General features: G+C 42.9%; 1 protein-coding gene across 1 annotated transcript in view; it reads right to left on the bottom strand.

Moving 5' to 3' along the window:
* LOC308327381 (cadherin-22-like) overlaps positions 1 to 19,490 on the bottom strand; it is a gene marked incomplete at its 5' end in the record, with an annotated part of 121,070 nt that overhangs the window by 13,667 nt on the left and 87,913 nt on the right. Inside the window, 3 exons of the mRNA XM_080780768.1 lie at positions 7,458 to 7,559; positions 8,776 to 8,925; positions 18,646 to 18,763. Coding sequence (XP_080636894.1) covers positions 7,458 to 7,559; positions 8,776 to 8,925; positions 18,646 to 18,763 — 370 coding nt within the window. The remainder of the gene's footprint in view (positions 1 to 7,457; positions 7,560 to 8,775; positions 8,926 to 18,645; positions 18,764 to 19,490) is intronic.

The following is a 19,490-nucleotide window of genomic DNA, read 5'->3' as shown; positions in this document are numbered from 1 at the left end:
ATTATGGACTCCAGGGTTAAATCGGCTAAGGGTGGAAAGATGCAATCTTCAAATGTGTGTGTCCGTATATGCATTGGAAGTGTGCATATTGTGCGTGCAAGAACAGTACAAAGCTTATCCATGTACATTACATTATGTTGTCATGCTTTTAGAGGGAGCAGCAAAGTATTGGCTAATGTGATGATTGCTGTAGCTTTCACATGCCGGCTCACTCCAGTCCAGCTAGCTACTCTATTAATACCAGCGAACAACTGTTGGAACACTGCTGTCCAATTTCATTCCCCTGAGCCCAGCACTTGCAGCTCCTACATTCTACTGTCCACACAGTGGACAGTCAGGCAGCATCAGGTGCTTTCACTCAATCTGTGCCTCCAGTCGTGAGGGAGTATTTTCTACCACTCAACAGCACTCAGTTGGATCTGTGGTGACTGGTTTGTCACAACCAGTGCAGACTGACTAGGTGTGCAAGTGCAACAGTTAATACAACTAATTGATTCAATCAATTTAAATTAATAATAATAATACTAATAATAATGATAATCAGATTTACAATTTGTTGATTTTGGAGGACTTTTTATTTTATATATAGTTTAGCTTTTTCAAAAGTATCGAAAATTGGCGTGCGGTGCGTTGTGAATAAATGTTTAAAGTATTGCTAATTTGCAGCCCTAAATCTGACACCATGACATAAAGAATGGAGTCTCTTTGTGTCTGGATCCACTGCACCACTGCACTGCACGTCGTCAAATTATTGGCTTAGGAATGTGACAAAAAAAAAACCCCACACATATCAAAAAAATCATAATCCATAGTAATCCATAGACAAAAAAATATATATATTTTGGGGGGTGAACTAACCCTAACCCTTAAGCTTCTTGGCAAGTTTAGACGCTTACATTAAGTTTGTTTGTATATGTTCCAGAGCCCAGAGCAACAAACCTTGGCACTTCACCAACCACACATATATAATATAGCTGCAAGCAGCGTTAAGGCGGGACCAAGAAAGAAGACAATACGCAATAAGAACAATATGCACAGATAAGAATCACGGGCTGAGTTGCCGGTACCCGGATTTGAACGCATGACCTTGTGCTCCAAAGGAAAAAGCTCTACCAGCTGAGCTATACAGACACAGTCAATTGACTCATTCTAAACAGTAACATCATTCAGTGTTTTGGTAAGAAGTATGTGTGTCCTCATTTTGGGCATGTCATTATCCATTTCTACAGTGTGTTGGATGTTCATGTTTTCACTTACAAACTTCTCTTCAACCGGTATTTCAGTAATGGTCCATAGATTGTGTGTAGGACGTTTCACTCAAATTGCTCAAAAATCCAGGCAGAAAATCAGGTATATGAATTTTTCAAACTCCTCCAAATGGCGGAATAACTGAGGGCGGAGCTTACTTGTCAAAGTGACGGATATGTTCCCCATAAGTCAAGGAACATGTGGAAACAAGGGTAGCAAGACCACTCGCCCTTGGCGAGCAGTCTGGGCGATTGGTCTTGGCGACTCGCCAAAAGGGGAAGTCCACTCGTCCCGAGGGGAAGACCACTGGGCCCGGGGCGAAATGTCTTCACCTTTTTGCGAGTGGTCTTCACTTTTTGGCTAGTGTTTTCTTCACTTTCAGCAACTGCAGCCTTTGCTAGCTACTGTGCTAAATCCGTCTTTTATATAATTTGATCAATCCATGACATCCATGCGCGTCGCGGTGAAATCCGTCGTTTCTATAATTTGATCAATCCATGACATTGTTGTTAGAAGAACAGCTCAAATATTGAATGTTGGTAAGGTAAGGTAAGGTTTTGACTCTTTCACATCAGTGCGCGGCTGATTCAAGCCATGCATTTAGGGGTAAAAAGGTACCTAAGGTAATGTAAACATACAGCATTTTTTTAATTTAGCAATTAAAAGCATGGGTCTAAAACTACAAGTAACTTCATGGAATAAATTATAGCCTACTTGCAGTGTTAGCTGCAAGCAGTTTTACGCCACATGTATTTATTTGAAAACTCATTTCTCATTATTCAGGGGGTTTGCTATTCAGATGTAATTCAGTCAGTATAGGTCTATTAGAACTGTGATTGATTACAACAACAATGGCTACGTTTACATGAAGGGTGATCATTCCGAATAAATACTTCCGAATAAAATACATCCGATGTAATGTTTTTTGCCGCGAGTTTACATGGGAAATGGTCATTCCGAACGAATGTTTACATGGATCGTCAATCATCACTGCATACTGCAGCCTGCTCCACGTTTTTTCCTCGGTGCGCCTTGGAATTGGAGCGCAATGGAAATGACTAAAATGAGCATGCTCAGGGTCGAGTGGTCTTCCCCTTTTGCCGAGAAGGCTTCACTTTCTGGGGCGATTGGTCTTGGCGACTCGCCTCGGAAAGTAAAGACTTCTCTGCAAAAGGGGAAGGTCACTCGCCAAAGGTGAAGTTCACTCGCCGAGGCGAGAAGTCCGGTATTCGAAACAAGTGCCATGACTTTTGGCCAAACAAAGCATGAGTTATGACGGTTCAAAGGCTACATTTTCCAAAAATTGCTATAGCGCCCCCCTTTGCCTAATTGGAGTAAAACTGCTTGCAGTACTATTTGGCATGACCCTCTACAATACTGTAAAGTGACATAAGCATATGACACTGTATATATGTATTATATTTTTTTCACTTAAGACTCCTGCTGCTAAGACTATTCTGCAAGGCTGTCTTGCGCTATGCTAAGGGATTAACATTGGACGAAGGAACTGTTTCAGGGCCCACAGCAAACTGTTCTCTTATAGCGAGAATCACACTGCATACATCAAAAGAAATCCCAACTTGTCCACTTCAATTTTAAAAAGAATCATGATTATACCATCTTCCATTCTGGAGATATTGACCTTTTTCTAACACCTGCTTTTGCACTCTGCTCGCTTGAAAAAACAGCAGAGATATGGAAGGTTGAAGTTGACAGACATTTCAGTTCAGTTTTTTTATATGAACACAAATAATATCCTATACACATACCATACACTGAATGAAAGCCCTGAATGTCTACTTTTAGGAGGAAAACAATATAGTTTGTCAGCAATTGGCTATTGAATGCAGCTTGCGCCCACCAGAGAGAACTTTAGAGAAGGCATGGACCTGAAGAACTATTATTCACAAAATAAGGCCTAGCGACATGTACATACTATATACCGTATGAAACAGAAGACTCTCTGCTTTCATAAGAAAAATACTAATACTGTAATAATAATAAAAATCACACCCCTGTGAAGTGAGCAGTGCAACAGTCGCTATAGGCCTTATTTTGTGAATAATAGTTGTTCAGGTCCATGCCTTCTCTAAAGTTCTCTCTGGTGGCCGCAAGCTGCATTCAAAAAACAATTACTGACAAACTGTACATGGGATCAATGTGTATATTGTTTTCCTCCTAAAAGTATACATTCAGGGCTTTCATTTCGGTATTTCATTGTGTATAGGATATTATTTGTGTTCATTTTTATATCTGCCTGTCAACGTCTGTGACTAAATGGCTTTTGTATGAGCTAAAGAATGAGCATATGGGACATTGGGACCGAGGGAACATCTTGGGGCTACGTTGCTACTGTTTTGTTTATTTTTTATGAAGATTATGATGATGACGGATCAAGACCCCCGGCGGGCAGATGGAACGATGCGAAGACGCATTGTCATTATTTATCCATTGTCATTATTTATCCATCTGTCGCTGTGTATCGTTCCAACTTGGCTCGCCAAGGTTGTTGTTGCTGACTTGTAAAGTCAGAACAGCGGCGCGTGCGTCTTCTAAAGACATCATCATAACAAAATAACCGTGCCGTCCCTCGGAGATGATGAAGGAAGGGAGACCAGACTTTAGATCCGTGCGGTGTCCATTATGGCAACAAGTCCGAGCATGTTCCGACAGAAACAGAGTCTACACAAATACGCCTCCTCGCGAGCAAACAGGGGCCCTCCCTTCCCTGAGACATGCTGGGGGGGAGTGAGAAACAGTAGCTGCCTAGCTAGATACGATCGGATGTCATGAAATGTGATGTGAACCACGTGAATCTCCCTTTCCCACATTTAAACAGTTAAAAACAATTTACTACGATTTTTTATCCGTATAGGTCCAAAGTTCACGCGTAGACGTTTTTGTGCATTTTGATCAAAGATCCTGGGAGGAGATACATTTTAACTGTTTTTCATATGATTCAAAATGTTGGGTGATCTAAAGGTCAGAGGTCAAAAGTCAGAACACAAAAGTTGTTCGGCATGAGGAGACACATAAAAGTGTCATTGCCAATGGTCAAACGGTTCATGAGCTATGCACGTTCAAAGTTTGCATTTTCAATTGAGTGCTATAGCGCCACCATTTGGCCTATCGTCATGGGCTTCGCATAGTCACCGTTTGGCATGGCCCTCTACCAGATTACCAGATTTCACGAAAACCGACTGCACGGTTCAGCCAGAACTACTATTTTTGGCGGAAGGAGAAGAAGAAGAAAAAAAAAACCCACAAATATAGCTGCAAGCAGCGATAAGGCGGGACCAAGGAGAGGGAGATAGAGAGAGGGGGGTGGAGAGAGAGAGAGAGAGAGAGAGAGAGAGAGAGAAGGGGGGAGAGAGAGACAGAGAGAGACAGATAGATAAGACAGAATACACTTATTAAACTATTACACCACTATTACACTATTGCACTATTACACTTATTACACTATTACACTAAATACACTTATTACAAAATTAGACTTAATACACTACTTCACTATTACACTATTACACTACTATTTCACTATTACACTTATATTACACTATTACACTACTATTACACTTTTACGCTAAATATACTTATTACACTATTACAAAATTTGACTTAATACACTATTACACTATTAAACTACTATTACACTACTTAGTACAGTTACTATAGTATCTCTCTTATTGTGATGCCATTTTGGAGGGCCGGGCCAAAAGGCTGAACTTAATTATGCATAATATCAATTTTATTTCTACATAAAAAGCAGTAAATGGCCATTTATGATGATGTACAATAAGAGCGCCCCTCATATTTCACATGGGTGTGATTTATTTTACTTTGTACTTTGTACAAGTCAGTATTTTAACAATGAGAACATTAGAGGTAGCTCTTTTAATAGTTGTTCTTCCATGGAGGACCCTGGTGGTGCCACTTTCACAACCCACATGGCGCACTGCTTACTATCAGCGTGATATGAGCACTGTTGAGTCACTCACAACGATTAAACAACAACGTTCTGAAAACACAATAACAAGCCAAACAGTGATGATATTGTTGAGACTTGGCACCCTGGCAGGCATTGATGTGTGCACGTTCTGCCAGATTTACTTTGTGGTACAACGGTGTCGACTCGCGTGCCGAAAACAGACGATCCACAAGCACACGGCGCATCGCCCAAAGGTTCTGAACTTCAGAAGCACGCCACATTCGGGGCGCAACAACGCCTTACGATGCAGCAACACATATTTTAAGTTAACTTTATTGGCGAGGCGTGTTAGAGCGGGTTAAATAAAGCAATAAAGCATAATGGGATTTAACTTGTCCTCCTGCGAGTAAGTTTGGTAATCATGCGCCTGCCATACCCTGTTGTGGAGCTGCATGCTTAGCTGGGCTTCATGGCTATTTGCATTCACCGTCGCTGTTGTCACCAATAAATCCAAAAAAGCCGACATTTTCGCATATGGGGGGGTGAAGGAAGGAAGACAGGTTCTCAATCACACGCAATTCACGTGCACAGTTGACGTGCAGATTGCGTGCAGTGTGAGAATACATGGGCTTCAAAATAAAAGCAATGCGGTTTTAGTCCACCCATTATGGTAAGGAAAGTATGTTTTATTTTCTAATTATCAAGTAATCTTTCACGGGCCGGTCAGAATCAGCCAGCGGGCCGTATCTGGCCCGCGGGCCGTACAATGCCCAGGTCTGGTCTACAGACATGTACCATACAGTATGCAGCATGTCTGGCTTTTAGAAACTTGATGAATAAATCATGCTCCTTCTTTCGACGTCGCCACACCGGAATATGTCTTGGCTAATGGGAAACACGGCTTTAACTCGCCTCATTACAGAGGCTGTTTGAACGCAAGAAAGCAAAGCAAAACAAGCAACCCGTTATTCAAAGTTGAAGCGAACCCTGTGTCACGCCATCCATCATTCACGGCCCACATAATGTAAAACATTATGTAAAGTGTTGCGCGCCAGGGAGACAAAACATCTTGATCTGTGGCTCAGAAGAGCAGGATGAGGAGAGTGAGAGAGCCGGCTCATCAAACTTTCAGTGACGACAACGCTAACCCTCTCAGGCCCTCCTCTTCCTCTGAGAGAGAGAGAGAGAGTATGTGCGGTGCGTGCGTCACGTGCATGCACGTGCGTGTGCGTGAGTGTGTTCGCACGTTTGTGTTTGAGTGTAATATAGCATAATTTGTGTTAGTATGTGTTTGTGTAACTGTGTGCACGTTGGGGTGTGTGTTTGACAGTTTCTGTTTTTGTGCGTGCGTGTGTGCACACGTGCGCGTGCATATGTGTATGTGTAGGGCTCGCGTTCACAAACAACTTTGTAACAGAGAAAGTGAAGAAAGGCTTGTCTATTTAAAGCCTTCTGTTCCAGAGGGATACAGTGCTGAGGCAGCTCTTTTTGCCTGTTTGCAGCCCCCTCTCCCCCCTCTTCCATCCCATCTCCAGTGTGCATGGCACAGAACAAAGTGACTTGACATCACGGATAAAGCCAGGCGGCATCGGCTGTACGTCGTACAGGCAGAAGAAGCTGTCCCTTCGTAAAAAATAGTAGTATTTTCTTTCTCCTTGTTTTTGGCTGCTGTGTGTGTGTGTGTGTGTGTGTGTGTGTGTGTGTGTGTGTGTGTGTGTGTGTGTGTGTGTGTGTGTGTGTGTGTGTGTGTGATGCCAATGCTGAAATATAGATAACTTCAAAAAAAGTGGGCATTAAAGTATGCTTGGTTGCGTGAATTTCTGAGTGGAGTGAACTTTCTTTTTAATTATTTTTTTTACAGTACCGGACTTGCTTCATAAGATCTTCATAAGATCTGACACTAAGAGTCCATTTGGTTAAATGTATACACTGTGAGTTACAGCACATTAGCATATTAACAGAATTGTGGGAGTGATTTGTTGATCCCATGGAGCTTCACCGATGGCTGTGGTTCTTCACAATGAGCACTCAGGGGTAGCTGTCAGGGGTTAATTGCCTTGCTCAGGGACACTTTGACACGTAGACACGGGCTCGCCGGGAGGCGAACCGATGACTTTATGATTACCACTAAGCTACGGTCGCCCCTAGAAACCGTTTATTTCCACTTTAGAGCACCTTTCTGACGGGAAATGTGATGGACGTGCTGTTGTTGAAGGTGTGGTCCGTGATGAAGAGGAACCCCCCGTGCCCCTTCATCATACTTATGATGAACACTTACCGATAAGGATGAGCATGCAGACCAGCAGCGCTATGAGAGCTCCGGGGCTGAGAGCAGCACTCATCACGTAGGCTGTAGCGTTGCAGGATTGGATGGCTCCATCTGTAGTGCAAAGAGAGAGAGAGAAAAAGAAGCACTCCATTTGTATTCAAAAAGCGGCCCTTGAATCTCACTAATGCAAATCTACCGCTGTGTTTTACCACGTTTTGACACCAGTTATTTATTTTTACATTGCCAGTGTAAACTCAATCATACCCCGAATGTAGGTAGTATAATACCCATATAAACATGACTGATAATCCCAATCAAGGTCAGATCTTAATCACAGTAAGCAAGCTAGAGACACAGCTATAACAGTTGTACAGTTCATTACTCACACCATTATGCCAATTGGCAATGAAACTGTCATGAAACTTATAGCGCTCCAGGAAAATAATTAACTTTTGGATTGAAAAGGTCAAACGTAAAGGTCACAATCAAAGGCAAGGTAAACATTGAGGGCAGATGGGGAGATCTTCATGGCACTTAGTGGGGTTCAGCATGTAAACTCCATAATCAGATTTTGACAGATTTTTTTTGTTTTGTTTGTTGTGTGTAAAACATCACTGGACACATACAGAACGAGAATATCATCGCATTCAGGAAAGAAAATACATGAAAAACCCTGCTGTGCAGGTATAGTAGAATCTCGATCACCAATGGATTATGCTGTAAACAGGTAAAGCACTTTAAATTACTTATTGCTGTAGGCCAAGTGTAAACCAATGATTTACTGTCATTTGAATGTTATTTGTTCGAGTAATGTAAGAGATGCAGTTAAGACGTAACTGACTTGACTAGTCCACGTTGCCCCCTTGGGAGCACAGGGCATCCACCATGGATCTTCACGTCACTCGTGAGCAAACTCCATGCAGTAAGCCAGGGATGGCCAAAATTAGCAGACCCATAAACTGACAATGCATAACTTCTAGATCATGATGACGAGAGAATTTCCAATATCTTTTTTTCAGAAAGTACATAAGCCTCGGACAAAGATAACTCGGATGGTGACAAATCATGGCAATAAGCAATTATTTGGGGGCCAAACAAATAATTATAAAGAAGAAAAACAACAACAACAAAACGTCAGAGTCAGCTTTGTCCGAGGCTTAGGCCTACAGGTCTTTTAAAGAAATACTTTCTGAAACATCTATGGGAAAAAAATGTATGGAAAATTCTCTTCTGGGCTGCTCGTCGGGGGCGGGACTGCGGCGTTCTATTTCTGGTGCATGACACCCAGAAGAAGAACGTAACTTAGTATAAATGGCGGTTAACTCACCGCGGTCGCAGCCACATATGCGAATGGTCAGCGTGCCTGTGGAGCTGAGGGAGGGAGGCCCACTGTCCACCACCAGTATGGGCAGGAAGTAGACGTTCTGCTCATGACGGTTGAAACCTGTACGCTGGGTGCGGATACCAGCCGTGTTGTCTGGCATGGTGGGGGCGAGAGAGAGAGAGAGAGAGAGAGAGAGAGAGAGAAACAAATGAGGAACATGAACTAAGTCTGGTGACACTGCACAGACTGAACTGAATGTGTCTGTTGTCTTAATAGAAACTCCTTTATATTCATGACCTTTTAATTTGTATTATGCATGTATGTAGATCAGTCATATGTACTGCACGTTTACGCTCTTCTCTCTCTATATTTTTTAACTGCAATTATGAGCTGCAGAACCAACAATTTCACCCACGTTACTTGTAGTGTGATATGACAATAAAGATTTTGAACGTGTTTATAAATGTAACAAAAGACAGACACTGCAAGATGAAGGTTTTCAAGAACAACCGTCGTTATTAAAATTTACAGTCCTAATATTACTGCAAGCAAGACAGTGTGTTACTGAACGCTTCTAGCCTCGGCTCACATCCTCACTCAGACCACTTTCAGCATCCAGACAACCAGAACGTCGGTGTTAGCGGCTGATTACTAAGTCGCCGCTACCTCGCAATTACAATATTAACGCTTCTGATGACCTATAAAAAGACGGTAGCCAAATTAGCTTTAGCCGATTTAGCTTGTGTTTCATTTTGGGGTGAATTTTTGGGTCTTCAGAGTAAAACATCTGGCTGCATGGCTGCGGCAGGGAAGGGACTACAGCAGGGCTATTCAACTGGCGGCCCGCGGACCAGATCCGGCCCGCCAAGCAAGTTGGACCAGCCCGCGGAAGATTTCGACCCCCAAAAAAAACATTTTCTTAAATTTTTTATATATAATTGTTATGTTACATATTTAGTAATTATACCGGAATGTTCGGAACAACCACATACGTTCGCCATATGTACACAGTGACAGACATAATAATCATAATTCTATATATCCGACATGTTCAGCACAATAACAAATCCTTCACACCAGCAAAGCGCTGGTAAAATAGCATGTATGCAGTGCCATGCACCCAAACGACAGAAGAAAAATAATGCTCCGAGCTCTCCTTCCTGCACGTGAAATCAAAATGAAAACAAACATTGCATCCCACCCGGCTTGCTCCCACTGGTGTGGTGTGTACTAGTGTAACTATGTCGCTATCGAAAAAAATAAAAATAAAGTTGATTAAGAAAATCACCAGTTTAATAACGAGTGGACCGAGAAATATGCATACATTGAAACTCCCAAGGGCAAACCAATGTGTTTGCTCTGCAACCAAATCAATGCTGTTGCAAAGGAGTATAACCTGCGGAGGCACTTCAACACAACTTATGACAAGTTTGATGCAAACTATCCACCAGGTTCAGATATGCGCAAGGAAAGGATAAAAAAGCTGTCTGAAAGCTACGATAAAACACGGCGTAACTTCACTCGGGCCTGCACAGTACAGGCGAAAGCAACTGCAGCATCTCTCCGTATGGCATGGATCCTTGGCAAAAAGAAAAAAACATTCACAGATTCTGAGATGATAAAATAATGCATGCTGGCCGCTGTTGAGGAGGTGGTAACGGAGGATAAAGTGAGAGAGCAAGTGCTGTCATCTATCAAGTCAATACCCATGTCAGATACAACAACAGCGAGAAGGATAGATGTTTTAGCCACAGACGTCTTTGAAACTCTTTTGGGTCAATTGAGGAAAGCTGCTGTAATATCGCTGGCTGTGGACGAGTCCACAGATAACGCCAACATAGCTCAGCTGTGTTTATTTGTGCGTTTTCTTTGATGGTGACGTTTTCAGAGAGGACATCCTGGGACTAATACCTCTGGAAGGACAGACAACTGGTGAAATCGTGTTCAACAAGATTGTTGCTTTTCTCAAAGACAACAAGCTTAATTTGGAGCAAGTTAACATGCTGGTTACAGACGGTGCTCCATCTATGGCGGGGAGCATCAAATGCCTGGCTGCACGACTGCGTGCCATCGCACCGAGGATGAAATCACTCCACTGCTTGATCGACCAGAGCGTTCTGTGCGCCCGACTCAGTGGTGAGTTGAAAGATACAATGGACTCCGTTATGGCCATGATTAACTCCATGATTAACCTCCAGTCTTCAACACAGACTGTTTATGTCAGCTGATCATAGTGATTTACTGTTACATAATGACGTTCGGTGGTTAAGCAAGGGCAATGCGCTCAAGAGAGTATGTGACCTCAGGAAGGAAATTATAACATTTCTCCGTGACTCCAAGCAGAAGAAAGCCCAACCCGTTTCTGTCGCTAATGTTGGATGATGGATTTGTGTCCAATATGTGCTTTTTAAACGACATCTTTCATCATTTGAATCAACTTAATCTGGGACTGCAGGGTAGAAATAAAACAGTTGTTGATATTGTTGAAAGTCTAACTGCATTTCAAACTAAACTAGTTATTTTCTCATCTGATCTCACTGACAGAATGCTCCATCCCACACTTTGTAACTTTATCAAGTCCTCAACAAGTAAAGTCAAGCCATCAATTAATGACATATCTCATTGCTAAATTGAGGGAAAACTTTGCAAGACGATTTGATGAATTTGACATGCCCAGAGAATTGATGCATTTTGTGAGCAACCCATTGTAGCTGTTATTTCCACAAAAGGACAAGAGTTCCTTGCATCACTTCACATTGATGAAGTAATTGAAATAATTGACATGCAAGCATCATCTGCTCTGAAGCAGGCACTTGAGAATGAATCCACCACAACATTTTGGACAAAGTGTGTTCATGTCAACACATTCCCCAACATGAAAAAGCTGGCAAAATCTGTGCTAACAATGTTTGGCTCAACATACACCTGTGAATCCAGCTTCTCTCACGTGCCTCCTTGACAAATGAGCATTTGCATCACTGTTTGCGGGTAGCCCTCACTTCCTATGAACCCTCTTTCTCTGCCATTGCCCAGTCAAAGAAGTACAATCTCTTTCATTAGTTGTGTGTATGTAGGCTATTCCTACATACACACAACTATTCCTGCCCCCCCCCCCCCCCCCCCCGATGTTTGAGAGTTATTAAGAGTGGACAATAAGTGCCAATAAGATGCTGTGATTTGCTGTTGTTGCACAGACATTAAGCACTTTTTCATAACCTCAGCTGCACTATAAATGTGTTTTTTGTCCAAGTGTTGGTGTTAGAATGTTCAGATGCACATCATGCACTTGTTTATTTTTTATTTTATTTTTATATTGAAATGTTGAACAGGAGATGTTGCAGTTGCACATAAATGAAGCACTTTGGAAAAGTATACTACTTTTGCAATGTAGTTCAATAAAAGTTGTGAAAATGTGGTTGCGTGTTGTGTCAAGTGTAAATATATTCATAGCACGCGGGAGGCGCCGTGGCAGTCCGGCCCCCGGCCCCTTGGGTTTCTGACAATGTGGCCCCCTGAACAATTTAGTTGAATAGAGCGTATTCAACCATAGTCCCTCCCCCTTTCAGAACAATGAGTGGCCCAGGAAATGGTTCTCCATTAATTTTCTCCATAGGCTTTTCCTAAAGTATTTATTTAAAGACGGTTACGCCGTGGACAAAGCCAACTCGGATCGTGACAAATCATGACATTGAACACAATGTTTTGGGCCGATCAAATCATTTATAAGAAAAAAAACAACAACAAAAAGTGTTGTAACCTGCCGTTTTTTTCTACTTTCTAATTATTTGTTTGGCCCAAAACATTGTGTTTATTGTCATGATTTGTCACGACAACAGTTGGATTTGTCCGCGGCGTAAACGTCTTTAAATAAATACTTTCTGAAAAGTCTATGAGGAAAATGAACGGCGATTTATTTTCCGGGTCTCTCGAGGGGGCGGTACTGCGACGCTCTATATCCCTGGACTACAGACTGAATCAATTCTAACAGAGTTCAAGGTAATGTATGATTGAATGAGAGGATGTTGTGCTTGCTGAGGTCTGAACGACCGAAATGTTGAAAATGCTGTACAGTAAGTGAAGACAGTGTTACGGGATTCCATTATTTTCTATTTCTGCTGTGTGATAATAAAAACCAAACAAAACAATCGTAGTACTCGTCATCGCTGGAGAGTTTTTGTTCAGTCCACTGCATGGCGACTCGAAAAAACAAAAACGGGGGATGACAAACCCCAGAGATAATCCAACAATATAAGCAGTTCAAGGACCACTCCATCTGGGGGGAGCTGGCACAGCCTAGGCATTGTCACACTCAGGGTTGAATAATTCCAACGGCAAAGTGAATTGGCTGCGTGGTGTTAACATTCACCGGGTAATCTTTTTCAGTCAAATAAAAAAAGACGAGAGAGAAAATGGGGAAGCGTCACTGTTTGAAATTAAACTTCAGCAGTGTGTGTATATGCACTCTTCACAGGAGACATAGTCACATAGACAAATGTATCACACCATACGGAAGGAGGATTTGACAAATAATAGTCAAGAGCCGCTTCTGTGGATAGACTCGGATAAGGGATACAAAGCAATTCAACTCCCGGAACATATATCACTGTCATTCTCGCCATCCACAAGCACTTTTCTGGCACGTGTGGTGTACAATCTTCATGTTACTGTTTATGCAGAGGAACTTGTGCTGAGTGCAACTCCCATGACATTGTACTTTTGACTTTTACACAGTGGTCTCGTCCATCAGTCTCTCTATCTGCCTCAGAGGAGACTCCTCTTGTCTTACGCTTCATTGACACTCCATGATGCGAGGATGTCGCTCGCTAAAAATAGCTGATCTGCAAGCTCACAGCACGTCGCAACACGGTCATTTGACAAAGCATAAATGAGGCTTTAGACAGACTATAAGGCAGATTTAGGATTTTGGTCTGACTACTTCCAGCAACTCCACTAAACATAGCATTAATCAACACAAAAACTGTTTTGGCCTAAACTTATCTACAATGTAAAAGGAAAAGAAAATATCTCCTTTTAAATCTTTCATTTAAAGCATCCTTTTTCATTCTACTGCATATTCGTACCAACCAGACAGTGGCCTTGTGGTTAGAGTGTCTGCCCTGAGGTTGGGGTTCGATCCCCGGGCCGGGTCATACCAAAGACTGTACAAATGGGACCCAATGGCTCCCTGCTTGACACTCAGCATCAATGGGTTGGATTGGGGGGTCAAATCAACTAATCCAATGATTCCCAAGTGCCGCACGGCTGCAGCTCACCGGTTCATGGATGTGGCTCACCGCTCCAAGAGATGGGCCAAATGCGGAGAACACATTTCACTGCGGTAATGTTTTTTTAAATTATATTTTTTATCCCACGATTTTGTAACCCATTTTTCACCCCTGTGTCAATCATCTACTGTGATCCTGGGCTCTACACACCCTCCACCAACCTGGGGAGAGCAACGGACTTAACTCATGCTTCCTTCATGCTTGAGTGTCCAAGTTGCTCCTTTACACCTGACAGGGGGGAGTTTCCCTGGTTGGACGTAGCGCGTGGAAGGAACATGTTATTCCAACCAGTTCCTTTCCCCTCCATCAGGCGCCCCGGCCGGCCAGGGGGAGGCAGTTTAGAGACCAGGATTACTGCATGTTTTTGTGAGGGTACCTACCCTAGGGGACACAGGGAGAACATGCAAACTCCACACAGAAGGGCCCCTTCGCCAACCCAGCCTTCGGGTATGGGCACTGATGACGTGGAGGAGGAAACACGCCGCCAGCACCCACAGTGCCCCGAGCGGGAATCGAACCTAGGACCTTCTAGCTGTGAGGCGACAGCACAACCAACTGTGCCACCGTGCCCCCATCACTGCAGTAATGTGTGTGACAAATCGTATGACTTTGACCTTGGTCCGGTTGCCAGGCGTCACCCCCAGCACCAGGATCTTTGCACATGGCCCCCATAGACCTCCGTTCAAAGTAGGATTTTCAATGCCTCATATCTCTGAAACTACGAGCGCTGTCCATGATATTGGTGATCCATCCGAGGTTCGGTTGTGATTTTTGTTTTTGTACAGCATTGCTCCCGACATGTAACTACCTTCTTCCGCCACCAGGTGGCAGAGAAAGAGTTTTAAGGGTAAAATGTCACATTGTCAAGATAATTGAATTAACATTATTTTGTCACAGGTTTCTCTGTAAAAGGTGAGAAACATTGGATGGTGTTTGATGTGTCTACCGGCAACAGCAAACAATTGCCAAAATGGGAAGGTCTTTAACTTTTTTGTCCTCGTATGTCAAGGCACGGAGACATGGATGTGATGTGAGGCCGTGATAGGGAGAACACGACAGTGACAGATTGAGTGTGACAGGTTGACAAATGTAGAGAGGACACTGGAGTGGAAAATAGGGAGGTGGGAGGATAAAGGTCTGTGCTGCGCTCTGCCTGTCTTTGTGAAGATATACATGCATACATACATATACCGTAGGTTGTAGAGAGAGACAGAGAGAGAGAGAGAGTGAGAGCGAGAGAGAGTTAACCCTAACCACAATTTAAAGGTGATTTCTGGATTAAGGGTTTTCTTACTTTAATCTGATGTTATTATATCCAATAACAAAATGGTACAGGTGAAATGTTACACGACAACAGCTCTGCCCGTGCGCGCTGCATGGGTCTTAGGCTAAATCGCTTAGTTTGATTGCTCGAATACATGTCTTTTTTTCTACACATCTGTCTATCATAATGACCAAAGACTTTGCTCAGTGTTTTGTCCCAAAGGGGCTTCTGTAAAAAGAAGAATGAGCCTAACAGTACGTTTTAACAGCGGGAGACCAACGGCGAGCATCGCTTGAAATACATTGGCTATCGCCCACTATCGCCGGTAAACGTCGCCCAAAATATGAATTATTATTTTTATCTTTTCGGCCGACGTTTCTCCGCCCACTTTTCAACAATCGCCTGTTATCGCCTCTATCGCCTCTATCGCCAGTAGTTGCCGCCGGGTCCCATTGACAAATAATGCAATTCCGGAGATGGATATAATAAGATCACATGCTCTACTCTACCACTGGTTGTGGATATAATAAGATCAGTAAGAAAAGCACTAGTCCGGATTTAAGCAATATTACACGAGAGGGGGTGGTTTAACGTCATTAATGCACGCCTGCGATGCTGCAGGAACTCGCCCACAGAGCGAGTTCTGAAAGCAACGCAGAAGTGTAATATTGCAATTATACCACAACAGTTCGCAACAGAATCGCTGAAAAAAAAAAATTCAATGACAGATCTAGTCACTACGACCACAAGTGTGTGTGTGTGTGTGTGTGTGTGTGTGTGTGTGCGTGCGTGCGTGCGTGTGTGTGTGTGTGTGTGTGTGTGTGTGTGTGTGTGTGTGTGTGTGTGTGTGTGGCTGAGTCGCTGTGCTTTGACAGTGTTGGCCCTGAATGAGGGCACTATCCGTGTGTCTCCAACACGTGACACGTCGTGACACAAAGCAACATGTGAATTCACTTCCAGCTGACCATCGGAGTGTGTCATTGTGACGTGTGTCATTCCAAGAGAGAGAGAGTGAGAGAGAGAGAGAGAGACAGACAGCGAGAGAGAGAGAGAGAGAGGGAGACAGACAGACAGCGAGAGAGAGATACAGCAAGAGAGAGAGACAGACAGACAGGGACACAGACAAAGATAGCCAGAGAGAGAGTGAGAGAGCTGGAGACTGTGCGTGCATGCGTGCATGCGCGCGTGCGTGACTGCGGGCGTGTGTGATGTGGGCTTGTGTGTGTGTTCGTGAGTGCATGTGTACACATGTGCCTGTCCGAGTGTCTGTGTGTCTGTATGGCGTTTGCTTTGCGAGTGAGCATTTTGTCCATGCACTCTTGGGCTTTCAGCACAATTGTGCAGATACACGTGCATGCATGAGAGCGAGGAGCCAAAGCAGCCTCCGCATGGTGACATTTCCTTCGCCATGCAGGTCCACTCCCCTGACATTCTCCCGCTGTCACATCAATCTTGATTTAGCCGTGCGTCACATTCACTTAGGTACACATCTCCAAGCAGGCGTCCGCAAACATCCAATCCAACTTGGCTCTAAAGGCACAATGTTTTTTTTAAACAGTACACAGAGGCGGCCAGGCGGGCAAAGTGTATGTCCAAATAAAGTGGCAGCAGTATGAGGAACCTTTTGTAGCCTTACAACAAAAACGGCCCGGGTTAGGGTTACAGAAAACAAAACAGAAAAAAATGTTTAATTCATGATGACATTTTAGGCAATTATGAAAATTGTTGACAATCCATTAATCCATTAAAGTAGGGAGTAGGCTATAATAGTTTCTTGAATTTGTAGTAAACAAAATACTTACCCTACATATATTTAATCGTTAATAGTACGATTCATATACAATCATTAGGGAGTACATTTACAGATAATCACGTTGCTTGAATATGTATTAACACAATCCGTCAACCCCTTGGGGTCCACTGGCAACCAACGTCAAACCCATAGCACGAAATGTTGACACCCAGATGAACCTTGAATGTCACATCAAAAAGATCACTCAATCCTGCTTCTATCATCTGCGCAACATTGCAAAAATCAAGTCAATTCTGTCACCTCAAGACCTCCTGTTTAGACTATTGTAACGGTCTCTACACCATGCTAAACCATTCATCTCTATCCCGACTTCAATTGATTCAAAACACTGCAGCTATAATACTCATGAATACCAACCGTAGGGCCCACATAACTCCTGTATTAGCCTCGTTGCACTGCCTTCCAATTAAGGCAATTAACAACCTACAAAGCATTACACGGGCTGGCCCCTTCTTATATTCGTGACCTACTGCCCCCAAAGTCTGATGTAAGACCCCTTAGGTCCTCAGACAAATGCCTACTGAAGATACTGGGGACTAAGCTAAGAACAAAGGGCGCCCGGGCTTTCGCAGTGGTTGCTCCTATACTCTGGAACGCCCTGCCCCTCATGTTAAAAAATGCTGAGTCAGTAGACTCTTTTAAGAGAAAGCTAAAGACACATTTATTCCGTAATTATTTTCCCCATGTAGTTCTTACCAGACTTATTTTTATATACCTATGTTTTTGTGATTCTGCCTCTAGTTTACTATTTTACATGCCTATGTTCTGAGTTTTTGCCTTGTTTATTCTTTGTTGAATTCTTTATTGTCTTTTAACTTTATTGTGCTATGTTTTCCTTTGGTTTTAACTTGTTGATTGCTTGCTCTGTGTTCTGTTCAGCACCTTGTGACTTTGTCTTGAAAGGTGCTTTACAAATAAAATGTACTTACTTACTTACTATTATTGTTTTCTCTCCAAAGAGTGTTAAGGGCAGTTGAATGTAATTTAAAAGTACAGAGTATTCAATTATTGGGAATGTGCTCACCAGAGCTGGGTAAATGGTTACTTGAAGAATTTTAGTGGCCTCTAAATACTTCCCTGTGATTATGTAAACTTTCTAGTACACCAATATTGTTCTGTACAGCAACCATATCCGCCATGTTACTTGACAAGAAAGATGTATTCACAAATGCTATTTGGCTCCATAGTTTCCCCTTTAGGTATTCACTTGACCTTTGACTTGAACTCTAGTCTTGTACAGTAGTTCCCTGGGAGCTAAATGGTTAGTGCAACTCCATGTCAGTATGACCTTATGGTGAAATGTCAGTGAAATAAAACAGTGCTTACCATTATGTAGTGTAGTCGGCTACTGTGTACTGTTTATTTTACATTTTACTGCTGCCTGCTCTTGCAGCTGCATAGGTCTGTTGCTGTAACACCACAGTGTGGTTTCATGCCAGTGGCAAATCGCTCCCCTACTCACCATGCCCAACCTCATTCCACGTCTCTGCCAGTAACCTTTGCCCTCTCACCTTTGACATCCCAGAGAGTGAAGTGTCGATTGCTGGAGGCTTCGGGGGCCAGGGTGAAATAGAAGCGATGTCCAGACTGCGGTTCATCTCTGTCCACCACGCTGATGGTGTGGACTAACTGGGGAGTGAGAGATGGAACACATAGAGAAGAGAAGAAGTGTCAGTAAGACACAGGTTTACCCCCCTGGCGCCTGATGGAGGGGAAAGGAACTGGTCAGAATAATGTGTTCCTTCCTCTCCTGTCAGGTGAAAAGAAGCAGCTGGACTACTCATGCATAGAAGGAAGCATGAGGTCAGTCCACTGCCTCCCCAGGTTGGCAGAGGAAGTGTAGCGCCCAGGATTACATTTGATAATTGACACTGGGTGGAAAAAATGGGTTGCAAAATTGTGGGATAAAAAAAAAAGAAAAAAAAAAAGTAAGACACAGGTTGCCACTGGGGGCCAGTTGTAGACAGGTATTATTTTGTTTAATTTAATGTATTATCTATAATTTTCTGCGCAGTGTTACTACTTGACAAGACAAATACAGTATATTCACAAGTACGCTATTTGGCTATTTATATTATTATTATTATTATTATATATTTTTTACCCGTTTCACACACCTGGACACTGGCTATTTTGTGGTCCTTTGGTGGGAAACACTGATAATAATATACAGTGCAACATACATTAATACTATAAATAGAAAGACTCAACTTGAAAGCTTACAGTATGATATATTAAAAAGAAAGACTCAACTTGAAAGCTTACAGTATGATTTATTAATATTTGTTGTCTACAGATTTGTATAGTAAGAGGTTTTTGTCTGTGGCCTATATGGCTCTGACGCTTGTACTCCTAA

Source organism: Protomyctophum bolini, assembly GCF_963924005.1.
Source record: "Protomyctophum bolini genome assembly, chromosome: 2".
Classification (NCBI taxonomy): domain Eukaryota; kingdom Metazoa; phylum Chordata; class Actinopteri; order Myctophiformes; family Myctophidae; genus Protomyctophum; species Protomyctophum bolini.
This window is presented reverse-complemented; position numbering and strand designations above follow the sequence as displayed.